Source organism: Xiphophorus maculatus, chromosome 15 (assembly GCF_002775205.1).
Source record: "Xiphophorus maculatus strain JP 163 A chromosome 15, X_maculatus-5.0-male, whole genome shotgun sequence".
In the NCBI taxonomy this organism is placed as follows: Eukaryota; Metazoa; Chordata; class Actinopteri; order Cyprinodontiformes; family Poeciliidae; genus Xiphophorus; species Xiphophorus maculatus.
The window spans coordinates 8,985,468-9,001,593 of NC_036457.1; the positions used below are offsets into that span (position 1 = coordinate 8,985,468).

Consider the following 16,126-nt stretch of genomic DNA (forward strand, 5'->3'; position numbering starts at 1 on the left):
GCTGCACATGTTATCTTTGTGTCCATGTTGAATGTGTTTTTGCATACTCTCAAACATAAGTACTGTACTGCAGCTCATACTAGTGAGCCGGCTTGGCTTGTTTTCCCTTCTGTTCCGCCGGGGCAGAAAAGCGTTGCTGATGAAATGATATAAACTAACCAGCAAAAAAAGAAAAAAATTATATATCATGCATTTGTCACTGGTCACTTAACAGATTTGTATCAAGTATGTTTTGTGGATGTTACCGCATGCCATTTCATGTCCTTTATTTCCCCTCTGTTTTGTTTATCAATTACTTTATTAAAAAATACATTGGTCTGAAATGGATGTTTTTTATTATCATTATTATTATTGTTTTTAAATGTTTCCTGGATTTCTTTTTCAGTTTTTCTCTTGGACAACAGTGTATTTATGAAACCCTGTCAGCATGAAGCCTGAGATTTCAGTAATTATCTGAAATGACACTGTGCTGGTATGTATCCAGCTGAGAGTTATTTTGTGTTTCAGTGAAGGACTTTAGAGTAATCACAGAACTACAATTTCATTTTATTTGCATAAATCTTTATTCATTGCCTTTGGGGGGAAAAATAATCCACAATTTCCTTCCGGTCATGGAGCGGATTATTTTTCTTCACCTGGTAAAACAAGGAGAAGCATTAAGTCTTAATTCGTTTGAATTTATGTGGAAAGAGCGACATCTACTGTATGTAAGGAGGACATAACAAGCAGACAGATGGAGAATCTGAGGTTTAAAATCAGTTTAAAAGGTTACAGGAAAAAAAAGGCAGATTTAATGGTTACCTGTTTGCCCCACTGGCATGCTGCTCGCCTTCTCTGCTCCTAATGTTTGTTTCAGTGACTCCAGAGTGTGAGAAGGGACCTGATCTGAGTTGGACTCCAAGTATTTAAGCACGTAGAGGTCTGCGTTGGTCAGAATGAAGCGGTGGCCGAAAGCTGGTAAACAGTAAGCTCTGTATTAATGTCTTGTAACTGACTTACTGAACAGCGCTCATGATCCATGTATGATATCTTTATAGCACAGTTATAGCAAGACTTGTAAAATTTTCATAACAATCTTTCAGGACTGAAATTAGGATTACCCTCCACAGTGGCTCCAATAACCAAGTCTGCAGGCGTGTAGTACACAGGATTATCCACAGCGGAGCCTGGCTTGGGAATGTGGCAGCTTTCCAGAAACTTCCCACTAATAACGCCAGAGTTGCGCCTTGGCGTTTCATAAATACTGATCATGTCAGTGTCCAGGTGGTAGGACAGTATAAAACGCCGGTCTCTATCTTCAGGGTATGGGGATTCCTGAGGGACAGTGAAGGAAAACTTAAGTCTGGAGGGACTGAAGCATTAAGTGTCTCCTTAATGTACCATAGCAAGTAAGCGTAGTTTACTATTTGATTTACAGTGCCAGTCAGAATATTACATACGAACATTTTGAACATTAATTTCATAATTGATTGAGGTTTTAACTGTGCCTTTCTACCATTCTTTTTCCAGGTTAAAATAATTATATGACAAACGGCTTCAATGAAACAAAGTTGCGCATTTAATTAAGCTGACTACAAAATTTCTCTAATCCACAAAAGGTTAAAATTCCAGAAATTAATGGTAGCCTACTTAAAATCAGTTTTACACCATTGTCTTGCTGAAACTCTCAGGTGTGTTAAAGTTTATGAATATGAACACAGCTACAAAATATGAGTACAGTTTCTTTGACTTGCTAAAGCAAATTTACGAAAATATTAGTGAAGGTTTGAGGCTTTCTATTATTTCAAACCTGTAAATATTCCACTCTGATAAACAGAAGAACACATTGTTCATTAAAAGTCTGAAATTAACGGGACAATAATGTGAATGACAAGCGAATGTAAAACTCTGAGCAGCACTGTATGTTTAGTTGGTACTACTGCCGCAGAGTTTATTATCCATCAGTGGTAACTCACCAGCTTGGCAATGTAGCGAAGCATTTTGTTGCTGTTTACTAATCTCTTCATTATATTATGTTTGGGAGGCTCAGGAACTAAAGAAAAACAATTTTGGAGAGAGTCTTCAAGAGAGCCAAATCCGTTGTAGGGTGGAATCACCTGTGTCTTTGGATGAAAACAAACACACTTTAACATTAGATAATCTAAAAGGTGTATGATCTATGATGAGCAACAGAAGGTAGATTTTATGAAGCAGGGGGAGTTTTTGCAAATCAGCAAAGCCATACCTTCTTTGATGTATCTTCCATCTTTGGTATCTCTACAGCTTTCATCTCCATGTCTGGGTAATTCTTCTGGTAATATTCTCTAGTGAAGCCGTCGCAGTCGTACAAAAAGAAGTTATGGCTCAGGAGCTTCACCTTTTGACCCAGCTGAAAGTCTTTGGGGGAATAGTACTCCTCTACAAGGTCCTTGCAGATCTCCATCACAATGCTAGGGAAGGTCTCTTAAAAGAGTGGAATTTAATCATGTATTTTCATTTTATGTAGTAATCTGTTGTTTGAGCATTTTTTAAAAATAAAGTATGAAAATATTTCAGCATAAAATCAAGAAATATTTACTGTACATATATCAATAGCTACATAGTTGCTTACACATCTTAAAGCATCTTACCTTCTTTGACTTTCTTAGGTATCTTTTGTCGGCTCAGGAAAAGAGGGAAAGGATCGCGGCCACTGTTGCGTTGATGAACCTCTCTTACATCCACAGTGTCGTCTACCAGGTAATAGTGAATGATAACAGGCCAGGTATGACTCTGATAAGCATCACATTCGACCCACTGACCGTAGAATCGGAGCACCTGACCATAAATCAAAACAGGGAGTTAAGATACAATGAATTAATTAAACAGTTAATTAATATTATATTAATGCCTTCTAAAAAAATGAAGTAGTTGCACTCAAAATTCATGCTTGCCATTCAAAGATGGAGAACTCTATCACTATTCAGGATTTGAATTCAAGAATTCCGCTTTGAAAGACGGAAGTGTTTTATAGACTGATTTATAGAAAGGATCATCGGGGCCCCCCTTCCCTCCATTCAGGACATTTCATCCCAGCGCTGCATGTCCCGAGGCCGAAACATCATCAGTGACCCCTCTCACCCCCACCATGGTCTGTTCTCCCTGCTGCCCTCTGGAAAGAGGTTCCGCAGCGTCCGGTGCAGGACCACCAGGTTCCGAAACAGCTTTTTCCCACTTGCCATAAGACTGCTGAACTCTTAACTGGACTGCACTTAAAAACTGGTTTCCACTTTATACCTTGCACATGTACAGAGCTAAATAACTTATATTTTACTGTCATTACTGCACTTTATATTCTATATTTATATTCATATTTTATACTGTATTTTATTTTATTCTGGAGTAACCTCACAACATTGAAAGCTCAAAACATTGTCCTGAGCCGTATGCAACGAAATTTCGTTCTGTATACACCCTGTGCATGCAAAATGACAATAAAGTCAGTCTAAGTCTAAGTCTAAGTCTTCTACAATTATTGCTGAAACGTGAAAAAGAGAAGTGTATTTTAAACTATTTTACCCATTTTTGTCTTTCTAAAAATTATTGTGTGTTCTCTGTCAGAGCTTATCATGCAACTAGTGGCCAATTTTATTTGGCACCCTCTCCAGGTAACAAATGTAAATCCCCTTTTGGCCTTCAGAATTGCCTTATTTCTTTGTGGCATATTGTCACCAAGTTGTTAGAAATATTTCTCCGAGATATTGGTCCACATTGACACCATACAGTTACTGATTTGTCCAGTCTCCTGCTCTGGTGCATCACTGTCTTACTGTAAGTCTCCCTAAGAAGATAGATAGTGTGCTCATAAAGGGGTGAACATGGACAGCAAAAGTACCAATGTAAGCTTTGGCACTGAAATGAAGGTCAATTAATACCAAGGCACCCAAAATGTTTCAAGAAAATCTAAAACACACGTTTACACCATCACCAGCTGCAGTTAATCCAAGGAAGGGACACAAACATGCTGTAGCTAGAACTGAGGATTATCAAACCAAGCAAAATGTTCTGCTATTGTCCTCTTTTGGTGAACTTGTGTGAAGTGTAGCGACAGCTTGCTGTTCTTAGTTGACAGGCATGGCACCCAGTGTGTTCGTCTTCTGTAGCATATCTTGGTTGTAACAAATGGTTATTTGAGCTGTTCCCTTTCTGTCATCTTGAAATGATCCGCCCATCTGCCCTGAATTTACCTTGGAGTCCATATGAAGAAAGCGGTATAATTTCTCAAACTTGGCAGGGCTGGTGTTGACATGTTCTAGGATTGGTTTGATACTACGGCGTTTGCTGTAATGATCTTCTGGTATTTTTTCTGGCTCCTTCAAAATGATGCCCTCACTCTCCATGAATTCCTGTTCAGAGGATGTGAGACATAGACAAAGAGTGTGTATGTTTCCAAAAGTAGACCTATAAATGCCTCTACATCTTTTTGTGTGAGGTAGGCAGAGGAGGTAATTACTGTACCTTAGTGAACAAATCACAGTCTGTGATGCGGTACTTGGACCCATAGACCTCCAGGTCCATAGCAAGGTTGAGATCTTTCCAGTTGTAATAATTCCCATACTCATTTTTTGGCAAACGCTGACGTTTGATACGCTTGCCTTGTGGTAGCCCAGAGTTCTCCACTGATGGCTCGATGATACACATGCTGTCATCCTCAAGGTAGTAGTAAATGGTCACGGAGCGAACACGGTAATTTTCTGCAGGGGAGTTCAAGATTTCCTCCAAGAAGTATCCATAGAAGCGAAGGACCTAAAACATGGTATGCAAGAAAGAGGTATTAAAAACAAAAAAGTACACGCTAACCTATATCGATATTTTTCTTTGTGATCTCAGACCTTCTTATCGAGTGCCACATGAGCTGGAATGAATTCTTCATATTGTGGCTTATCATATACAGTACATGGCGCCTCAAAGCACAGTTTATCAATATCGTGGTGAGTTAATGGCTCTGATGCTAGAACCTCCTTCCCAATGACCACAGAAGGACGACGAGGCAGAATAAAGCCATTCTTATAGCCGAGTGTCTGGGACCGATGGAAGGCTGTCTTCTGCACACACAAACCACAGAGAAGTCAATGACAAAGGCCTAGCCAAATCATAGTATAAATCTGGACTTACCAACACTAAGCATGTACATGAATACAATTAGAAGTGTGAGCAATGACATAACAAAATGTAGCTGCAAGATCAAAAACATTCATATGCACAGAAAAATAAGTATTTAAAGATTACAAAAAACTAAATATGTAACAATAACCCCACCCTCAGGGGGGAAAAAATCAATAAATTAGATGCTGGCAGTCTTTTCATTTAATCAGATTTTTCTTTTGTCATAAAATTGCTTCTTCTGACATTGGGATAAATTTGATGGCAGTGAAGTTCAAATGATTTAATTTCACTTTGGGGTTAGAAAAGTATTTTTGAATTGAACTGAATTGAATAAGGCAACTGGCGTGTGTCTTAAATATTTTTTCACCTATAATCTTTTTCTCTACAGAATGATGCCAATCAACATTGGACATTCAGTGACATGTCTTTTGGCTATTTCAAGTCAGCCAGTCTGTCTTTGTTTTTGGTAAACCCAAAACTGTATTTCAAACACATTTAGATATCATTAGACATCATTATTTAGAGGTATTTCACCTTTAACTTTTTAAGGATAATTTCCTGTCAAAGAGGAAAGGTGACACCATCTTTTCCCAGTCCTGACAACAAAAACTTGCTTAGTGGTATGTCCTTACGTAATGAATGACAGCAAGTTGCTTCTCCAGCAAGATGATTGCTGGAATCCATCTATTCTTTGTGATAACAGACATGTGTATTCTCTAGGTCAGCAAACATTTTTCATGTTGAAATTCCATGAATGGAAAATATTTTCCTTGCTTTGTTTTTATCCCAGGGGTCAACAATCTGTGGCTTCAGAGCTGCAAATGGCTGTTAAAAGAAATTCTACAGTTTGTTTTGGTAACTTTAGTTAAAAATGATGAAGAACAAATTAATGTTTTTACATATAGATATAACAATATGAGTTCCTAGTAGTTTTTTTCCCTCATGGAATGGCTGTAATGAATTTCCAAAACTGAATGACCCTAAAAGTACCAGTACTATTTCTTTAGATCAATTTTCATGCCATTTGGTTGTAAATGATGTACTTTTCTTAGACCTTACAAAAAAGAAAAAGTATTTATCCTCAAGGTTTTATGCTATTCTTTAGTTTAAACCCTAAAAAAGGAGTAAAGTGGTGGTTCTTGACATTTTTCTTTCTTTTTTCTAATGTTCATGTAAGATTTATGGCTCTAAACAAGTTTTATTTACTCAGACTGAGAGTAAAAAAAGGCATTTTGGATTGTAAAGGTTAAATAAACTTGTTTTATATTCATCTATCCCTGACAATGTCTTGAATTTACCATACTGTGTGGACACCCTTACTGAAAACTGGGTCGCTGCAGCTAGAAATTCTCATATACTCATATGTTAAAGGGAAAATATTTTAGCTCTGAAATTCGTTTGTTTTTCGGACCTTTAAGTTAAACGAGCCCCGACTTGCTGTTTAAAGGAATGCGGTATCTGCATTTTCATTACCGGGAGACACAAAGCTATTTTACGAATGAAATGGAACTTCTTAAACAAGACCTTAAATCCTTAACAAAGATAATAAAAAAATAATAAATAATAATAATAAAATAATTAAAAAAGTTATGCTTAACAACTTACCGACAGATCCCGAAATGTGTATCCAGGTATAAATGGTAATCCATTATTCCACTCGGCGGACATTTTCTGTATCGACTTTCTTCTGAAATTTCCCTCACTCTAAAGGTCTGGTAATTCCCTGTTTTATGAAATTAAAACGATTTCGTTGAAGCGAGAAGCTGCACAACACTTCCACTGTTTAGTTTATGGTATCTATGGAAACGGTAAACCGAAAACAATTTTAAAGCAAAACGCGGAATTTTCTTTTAGCCACACAGAAAATGACACAAGACAGACATTAATGCTGATGAATCAATACGGATTTCAAAACTGTTATTTCTTATCACAACAGCCTAAAGTTTGTTTCAGTATAACACAAGTTGCATAACTGTTATTCAACCAGCAGGTGGCAACAAAGCTCAAAACTGTCTGACCCCAACTGACTGGAGTTGCATTGTGTTGCTTGTTTCCTTCTATTAATAAAGATGTGATTAAGTTGTTTGTCTCCTATTTATTGATTTATCCAGGTAAGCTGTTGAGTATAACTTCTCATTTACAAACATGACCTGGCTACAAACCAAATTAGAAAAACAACATACAGTGTATGAAGACCAAAAATGCTTGACTTATTTGGTAAAGAGTGCATATTTAATTTTTTTTTTTGAAGAAAAAATAGAAAGAAAATGCAATGTGGATGATCACTTAATTTGAACACAGTTTATTTAAAGCACATATGACATAGTTTATTCTGACAGATAAGTTTAATTTATTTATCATGTAGGCATAAAAGTCCATGTGGACTGGTCCGTTGTAATAATAACTCTGAAATGCTCTGTGTGTTCTGTAACAAAACTCTGTTAAAATATTACAAAGCCAAAGGCAGTAGCTTATGTTATCAAACTGGCAATGTGACTGAAAAACAAAAGCAGGTTACATGTCAGCTAGTGAGATGCATCTCAATAAATTAGGATATCATCAAATATCTCATTCATGTCAACAGTTGAATTCAAAAGCAAGAGCTTACTTTTTTTGATTTTGATGAATAAGGCTTACAGCTAATAAATAACCAAAAGGTTAGTTAATATATATATATATATATATATATATATATATATATATATATATATATATATATATATATATATATGCACCTCATATTAATCAAAGTTGAAATAAGCCACTCTGATTGAATTTCATTTTTGAACGGATTGACTTGTACAAATGAACTTTTCAATGGATTCTAATTTACTTATACATGTGTAGCCTACTTGTTTATTGTGCAGAGCTGGTTCCTTCTTCAGATAGCCACAAACATCTGCTCAAGACCACTAGTTTTACAATAAGGTCCTGATTGGCAGTAGCCCAGCACTCCACACAATCTTAAAGGAGCAAAGACCAAAACAAGAAAAAATAACAAAAAACGTTCAAGCAAAACCACTGGTACGAAACTGGTATATTCTTGTAATTTTCATATCTGTCAGAGTACATAGCAAGTGCAATATTAAATAAAAACATTCAGATGTGACACAAGCTTCACCTTTCTGTTGCAACTGTACTGTAATAGTGGCATGCAAATGAAGTATTTCGCATTAATTAGCTCACCTGTTTAAAACATTTGTTAAATTCTACCAACTGTCTTTCATAGCTAGAAAAAGGCACTGATCTGTGAATTATTGTATCAAAAATAAGGTTATAAATCATTAAAAACCTCTTGGAGGCTCTTTGCATCATATTTCTAGCTATTATCTTTCAATGCCTTAAAAAAAAGAATTTATTTGGTCTGCTAATGACCCCCTTTTTAGGAAGAAAGCGCATCAGCCAAACACAGAAACACTAGGATTGCATCCCTGAGGTGCCAGACAACTTTTGCCATGTATAAAAATATTTAAAAATAAACCATACTTGAGAGCAAAAGGTCAATATCTATTAAATATTATAAAATATGTTTCATAAGGATTGAGATGAATCCCTCGCACTCACACAAACACGCACACATACAACATCTTTTGGTTTTATGAAGCTCAAAGGCAGCATGGTTCACCGTGGAAAGATTGTCTTAATTCATCTCATTGTCAAAAGCACTTTTTTTTTTCTTTGTTGAAGTTCATATTGAATACTGGAAAGTAGAGAGCAGAAAGCTCAAAGTTTCACAGTCTCATCCAGCTGCCAAGTGTTCCGTGTATAATAGACCCCTGTGAGGCCGTGGTCCTTCAGTCTCCATGTAGTCTCTGCAGGCCTGTGGATGTCCAAGGCAACCAACCCATAAATCCCCACTTCAAAAAGGCCTACTGAAGTCAACGGAGAGTCAGTGTTGCCCTTCACCACTCAATTCCGGCAGTAAGGGTGAACCATGAGGTAAGCTTGCTGTGCAGAGCCCAAGCTTATTGTTTGACCGAGGGGGCTGCGCCTTATGATACCCAGTGGAACACGCAGACCACCCTACAAGCCTGAAAAACTTCCCCTCTGGTGTTCAGAGTCTACAGCTGCAATTGCATGCTTGCTTCCAAAGCTCCATGCCGGCCTTCTCTGGTTCCTACCCTCATGACCAAGTGCATCCTGGATTTAGTTCAAGAAAGTCTTCAATAAGAACGACTGAAGGCGGTACTCAGTAATACCGATTGAGGCTCCGTGTCCCTGGAATGTCGGGCTGCCCGTTCATCCAGATCTCCCGTATGATTCGCTCCCTTTCCTCAAGCCGCTGGGCTCGCTCCAGCTCCTCTGCTGAGGTGAAAACGTTCATGTTGAGCGTGCGCTCGAAGCGCCTGTGCCTCCGCGCCGACAGGTCCGACGTGGTGTCCCAGTCCGAGTCTGAGTCGCTGGAGTCCGAGGACGAATGGGCCGGACGGGGCGGTTTCTTGACGGCTGGCCGCTTCCGAGACTGGCAGTCTGTGCGACAGGAGATCTGGACCACCAGGGCAAAGAGGGTGAGGAAGAGGCCCACACACACACCGCAAACGAAGAATAGTGCGGCCCTTTCGGGATGATCTGTTTTTGTAGAGAAAGAACATTGGAAAAGGAAAAGTTCTAAATAAGTGGGTTTCTAATAGGAAACAGGAGAAATATTTAATTAGACCTAATTAGATATGTAATTTAAATAGGCCAATTGGTGGTACAATGACCCACAATGACGCAAAAAACACAGAACAACACTGAATGGCTCCGTGTTTTGTAATCTTGATAATGAGGTGTATGCGGATTACAGAGAGATGGAGCTTTTTGAAGAAAAAAAAAAGTTTTCAATCAGACCACAGAGCAGATTCTCTTTTTTGTCCTGTGCTGTGCAAACACAGCAAGAAAACATGGCGGTAAACTCAACTGGCTTATGACACTAAAGTTGTGATGTTAATTGAGATTCATATCTGACACTAAACCAAAGGATTTTATCATTGGTTTTTAAATTAATCTGGACATAATTTTCGATTTGATTGTCTATACCTAAAATCTAAAACAATTAAGCTGGTGGAAATAGTCACACAGAATTTGGGATTTATGTAAATTTTATTTTATATTTATAAAAACAAACAGCATGCCAAAAAGTTTTAAGGCTGTAAAAGCATTAAAAATACATTATTAACGACAATTTATATATAACGTATTTTTACCGCTAAAAGAATGTGTTTGAAGGTCATATTTTCCAAAATTTTCAATTTGAGCATTGCACTAAGAATAATTTAAATGAATGTATCAATAAGTATGGAGGACATTAATGCATCTGTTTGGTCATTTTCCAAATTTCTGGGAGCATGTCAGACATTCTCTTCTCTTATGAGCTAAACAAATTGGTCTAAGCACAAAATGAAGCAAAATATCATCCTTAGACAACAGATCTCAGATTCTTCTTTGCAAAAATACACTCCAAATTCTGAGAATTTTGTTTGTCCTCAAGTAAGAAATCCCACATTGCAATGACTGGTTGTTTAGATTTTATACTGCTGCAGCGAAATCATTGAATCCACATGATCTTTTGACTACACTGAGAAAAATAATCTCAATATTTTTAAAACTGCATCGTCACACTCACTTATACACTGGAAGTTTCAAATAAAGAAGAAAAAAAAAAAAAAATAAAAACCTATTTTTGGCTGTGGTGTAACTTCTGCAGCAAATATTTATTAATCCTAAAATGTTATTACTATTAAATACGCAACAAAGTATTTAGATTGTGTAAGCTAATGTTTTTGGACATTCATTTTTATGCATGCACAATGCATATTATTACAAATAAATACTTTTTTCGGCCACAGAGTTGGATATAATACACTCTAATAAAGTCTGTTCAGATGACCTAAAGTTTTCCTCCTTCTTTTGCTCTTTTTCCTTAATGATATCAGTTGAATGCAATCACTATTACAGCTTACATCTGGATATTCTGCGATGCCTCACTAAATTTCACCAACAGCGTACTACCTGATATGTAGGTGTATGCTGCCAGTGCATTGCTGATGAGGGCCATGTTGGCTCTGGAGGTGGAGTTGATCACAGGATTCATGCCTGATGGCTGTGATGGACTGTTTCCGCTGCCTCTTCTGGTGTCAGATGGTTTCTTCTTGTCGGGGCTCCGAGCTAAAGGTTGCAGTTTTAAAAGCAGTAAGTCACTGTGAGGCTTCGACTTCAAGCCCATTACATTCAGTGTGAGTAATTCATCATTACTAGGGTAATTTATGGTAAAACAAGTGTGTATTGTGCAAACATCTGTCAGAAAACTGAGTCACCTAAGGCCTCTCAGGAGAATTTTGCTATGTTTTGTCAAAGACACACAGAGAAATTCAGAAGATGGAACAACATCTGCTTCTGTTTGATTTACTCTGACTCAAAAACTTTAAGCGACAGAAAACCACATGGAAATAGTTTTCAGTTTGGCAACATTTCAAAACGTCCCCCCCCAACCTATTTCTCAGGAGGCTGTGTTCATAAAAAGTAACAACTTTTTGCTACTCTAGATTTCCGTCATTTCTATTTGTGCTGCCTTTGGTCATCTATGTGCCAGTCTAATCGCCGGGTACAGATCATTTTATTAAATTTTAAATTGTTGCTTTTTTTAGCCACAACATGATCTCCATGAATGAACAATGCACCGCTAGAAAAATAACCTAAAAACAGATGCGAGATGCATCTGAGTGTGGTTAACCTGTGATGTTACTACATTTGGACTTTTTTGTTTGGTGAAGGTAAGCAGGCTTTGGTAAACTGTCTTACCTCTAATTGTAGGTTTCTTAAGATGTGTCAGACTTTTTTATCTGATAAATACAGTTTAGAATAGGGTTGCTCACTGTGCAGTTAAGTGGTTCCACCTAGACCTATTAATGTGGCGAGCACGTAAGTTCAACAGTCAACCTGGGTATCTTTCTCTATATCAAACACAAACATATCCACAAAACTGTGAACAGAAAACACAGGAAACAGAAGAATGTTGCTTCAATAAAAAGAAATCTTAAAATATGAAAATCTTTTTGGTTGTTCGAACCACATTATAATAATTGTAAATACTTTGTTTGCATACTAATGCTAGAAATAGATTTTTTTTCACAACTGTAGGCAGAAATAAAGAGCTAAGTGGCTCAAATAAATTTTATTGAAAGAAACTTAAAACTATATTGCAGAAGAAAATAGGGTAATTTTTATAAGAAATATGTTCTTAACACCTGGATCTGAAAACACAGACAATGATTAGAAATGGCACATTCCACATGCCATGCATTTCCAACAAGCCTGCATATCAGAATAACTAGCTGTTGACATTAACTTTAGCTGGCATAGGTTCAAACTATGTACCATTAACTGTTTTCCTGCTACATACGTCTGTCTGCCATTGTACAGTCACTTTAGAGATAAACACAGGTTTTTCCCGATAAACTCATAAAGGATTTTTTTTAAAGTTGTGCAAGGAAGTGAATCTATTCATGAGTCAGAGGCTGTCAGTGCTGCATCATTCCCAGTTCCCCCTTTGCTTTTTCCCTCTATTAACTCCTTGTTCATTCAAGCATCCTCCTGATCAGTACTGTGCCGGTAGCTGAGCAGAGTAATGAGTGTTGGATGGGAGCCAGTGTCCCAAAAGAATGAAGCTTTGTTTGAGTTTTCTTCATTGCCAGGCTCTCCACTTTTTCATTTTATCAGTCTTTCTCTGTCTTTTTACCTCCCTGGATGTTTGACATTATAAGACGGGCTTAGACTATGCTTACATGTAGGCTAATCAGTGGATCTTTGAATGCTTAATGTTTGAAAGGCCACTGATCACAACGTGAACTCGACACATATGGAAACAGTTATACATGTGACTTTTAGTATACACATACTTCTAAACTTGAGCCATAAATTATGATTGGTCTTGAGTCCTGGAAACCTTCAAGACTGTTCACTGTTCTCTTTAAAAGGCTGAATGTTTGAGTCTGGATCTATCAGATTGTGCATTTGCTCTGTTGCTTACTTGGAACAGTGTTTTGTCCTGAACTTCCCCCAGAAGGCCCGTCTCCCACTACATTGGGGTCACGGGTGGCAGAGGGTGGGTGGTACACCGGTGGTCTGCGGCCTGGCTCCTGGAGCAGTCTCTTTGGCACTTCAAAGAAAGGGAAAAGCAAAGTTAAAGAGTTAGTTGAAGGAGCAGATAATTAAAGAATTTTTTTTTCTAAAGTACTTCTAAATAAATGTTTAACAACTTCTGTATATTTAATGTAATGCTAGCCTTATAACTAAGTGGCTTACATAGGTATTTACAGCTTAATATAACTACTTCCAGCCACAATGATGAAAGAAATGAGCAAATTTGCTACCATAAGAAAGTAGACTCGTGAATAAGATGCAAGAGAAAGTGAACACAATTTTTAACAGCAGTAAGAATACGTTTTGGTTTTCAATTCACAAAAAGAGCAAGTAGATCATGTTATTTATTTTAGTTTTGAATTTGTGGGTAAAACCCCTGATACAGCACTTGTACTTTAGTTTTTTTTACAGGGAGAATCTCATACCTGCCTGTAGTTGTGGCTTAGTATTCTCGAGCTCTGTAAGCTCTTGTAGAGACTAAGTATAAACTACTAAGTATAAGCTACTAAGTATAAGCCATGATTTCCATTTTTTATTCGGAACTAATCTTGCAATGAAGCTAAAGAGCCAAAACAGGCTACAGCAGACGCCAGAGATGCTTAACAGATGCTGCTGATGAAGACTGAGAGTTTCCCTAATGCCTGGTGCGTTTCATTAAAACAAAAGCAAAAGAAAAACAATCATTAAACAGCTACTGTATGAAGGAGGCAGATGTAGAGAACATCCTGGCCATGACTCACATTCCTCTTCATGCTACTCACTGATTCCCAAAAGTTAAGATTCTTCTATTCCCCCTTACTCATTGCACCCCTTCCCCCCGCCACCACTGCTACCCCCATATCCTAACAGCTCCCTGTGAGTTAGAGAGTCTGAACTCTTTTCCCCCAGACACAAACCCACAATGCAGTGGGTTATACATTCCTGTTCGCTCAAATGTGGTTTTTGCAGGCCAGGCCACGCTCCGGTCACCTTGTTTATCTACCCTGTTGTATCTGCAGTGATTTGCAGCTCGACAGATGACCGACTGTCCGGCTTTCTGCTGTTCTCACATATTCATCTCTCTGAACAAGCAATCGAACTTTGAGGAAAGATTTGCTCCGTGTTTCTGCAGGCATCATCAGAGCTCCTAATACTCAGATTCTGAAATGTGATTGAGGACAAAAAAAGCCCCAAAAATGTCCAGTTTGTTTTAAATCTGGGAAAATAAATATACTTTCCAGGGTTGTAATTTGGCTGTGATCCAAAAGCCAATCTAAACTAAGGAAGGAGCTGAGCAGACCACACTCCTTCCAGTCACTAGATATTTATCCCCTAGACATATTACAAGGCTTTTCCAATTGTAAGCAATAATGAAAATATAACCACTGACATTCAAAGCTTTACTCTCTGGGAATTCTGTTTGGCAGAGTTATGCGTTTATCTTTACAGCACTGTGTAACTGCTGGAGAACATTTCATTGTTAATTTTATTGTAAATAATTAGATTTACATCATATTAAAAGGGAACAGCAGTCTGAATTCCAAACTAATTGTAATTGTTCCACATGACCTCCAAAAAAGCAGTCATACTGCCGCTTTAATTGGTGTCCAGAGGAAAATATCATGGCTATAAGGGTCGGTAAAATGTGAGCAGATTCAAAGCATAACTTTACCACCATTTCAAGAAACAATCTGGCAGGACTGGACTGAAAAATGATGTCAGGTTTGAATTAAATCAGGTAATTTATACCGTATGTTTGTAATTAGGTATAAATACTTATTGTTACCTGAGGACATTGTGTGTTTAAAATTGGCCATTTTTCCCTCAATGTTTTCCACAAAAGTTCTGGTTCAGAAACAATGTGTAGCATCACACCCAATATGATTTCAAATATTTCCTTAAACATCTTGGCCAACAAAACATTAATTGATCTTTTTTAAAAATTATATTTTGGTGTGTAATGATGCAATCATTTGTCAAAAATTATAATCTTTACAAATGAATTTTACTGACTGGAGTAAAAGTGGATAAAACAGTGGATTCAGTCACAGTGGTCCAGCTGGTGGAAACAGTGGCTGTTTAAATTTAGTAAGAGGAATGTGAAAGGTCATAAACTAGAATGCTTTTAGGTTTTGGCCTTCAGAGGAACCAGTTAACTCACTAGAAAAATAAAGACCAGTGAAGCAGCCTGAATAAATGTACATGTATACACAAGGGGAACTAAAAGACATAGTTATTGACTTCTAGTATTTGTTTCAGTTCGCTATTCACTCAAACTCCAAATGGTTTTAACCAGGTTTCCAGTTGCAGAAGCATATATTCTTACATTAAAATACTTCCCTGTAATTGTACCAGGTCATGTGGCAAACCAAAGCAATATATCAAATTTGGAAGTAGGAGAAACAGCAAAATTGAGAAATGAGATTTGACCTTAAAGTTACCCTGTGTTCTTCCTCATCTATCTGGCCCACTAATCACAAGTCCTAAAATGCCCCCAATAGTACACCACCATCTTCCCCATGCCCCGCCCTGATTACAGCTTTCTGATTGGTCCTAATCGACTCCACATGTGGCCCGTGTTCACAGTGAAGACACCGAATGTGACACGCACAAGCACACTAAATGAAACGCGGTTGAATTACGTTCCACAAAAATACGCTTCAGTGCAATGTGTTACACTGACCACAGCTCATCTAAAAATATCAAAAAAGTCAAAAAAGCTCAAACTTTGTGAATTAAATGGCCGCAAACCACCCCTCAGAACCCAGACAGTTAGACCGAACCAGTAAAACGGGAGGAAAAAGGGGGTGAAAGGGAGCAAAACCGAGCACATAAATCACACCCCAAAGCCTGCATTATAATGACATGCTCACATAAATGCAGGGCAAATGATTCCTCGCGA

The 16,126-nt window shown here is 37.6% G+C and overlaps 2 protein-coding genes across 3 annotated transcripts in view; both read right to left on the bottom strand.

The window, feature by feature from the left end:
• Positions 1–551: 551 nt before the first annotated feature.
• On the bottom strand, positions 552–6,897 carry efhc1 (EF-hand domain containing 1). Its single transcript, XM_005802651.2, has 10 exons — positions 6,730–6,897; positions 4,851–5,063; positions 4,477–4,764; positions 4,206–4,364; positions 2,610–2,796; positions 2,225–2,442; positions 1,956–2,102; positions 1,101–1,314; positions 802–954; positions 552–635 (listed from the first exon to the last, which is right to left on the bottom strand). Exons 1-10 carry the CDS (start codon positions 6,790–6,792, stop codon positions 622–624), a joined length of 1,656 nt encoding a protein of 551 aa, XP_005802708.1. The 5' UTR covers positions 6,793–6,897; the 3' UTR covers positions 552–621.
• A 964-nt stretch (positions 6,898–7,861) lies between these two features.
• The window catches only part of eva1a (eva-1 homolog A, regulator of programmed cell death), a 68,373-nt gene continuing 60,108 nt past the window's right edge, over positions 7,862–16,126 (bottom strand). For both annotated transcript variants that reach the window (XM_005802626.3, XM_023347294.1), the window contains 3 exons: positions 13,133–13,261; positions 11,116–11,271; positions 7,862–9,693 (listed from right to left, as the gene is read on the bottom strand). In XM_005802626.3, the coding sequence (XP_005802683.2) occupies positions 9,314–9,693; positions 11,116–11,271; positions 13,133–13,261 (665 nt within the window). In that variant the 3' untranslated portion in view covers positions 7,862–9,313. The remainder of the gene's footprint in view (positions 9,694–11,115; positions 11,272–13,132; positions 13,262–16,126) is intronic.

Excerpts from the sequence above, each read along its gene's own strand:
- efhc1 (XM_005802651.2), bottom strand. The coding sequence starts at position 6,792 with ATGTCCGCCGAGTGGAATAATGGATTACCATTTATACCTGGATACACA. Across the intron at positions 4,365-4,476 it reads ACTGTGATTTGTTCACTAAG|GAATTCATGGAGAGTGAGGG; the intron begins GTACAGTAATTA and ends TCCTCTGAACAG. Across the intron at positions 1,315-1,955 it reads TTCGCTACATTGCCAAGCTG|GAATCCCCATACCCTGAAGA; the intron begins GTGAGTTACCAC and ends ACTGTCCCTCAG.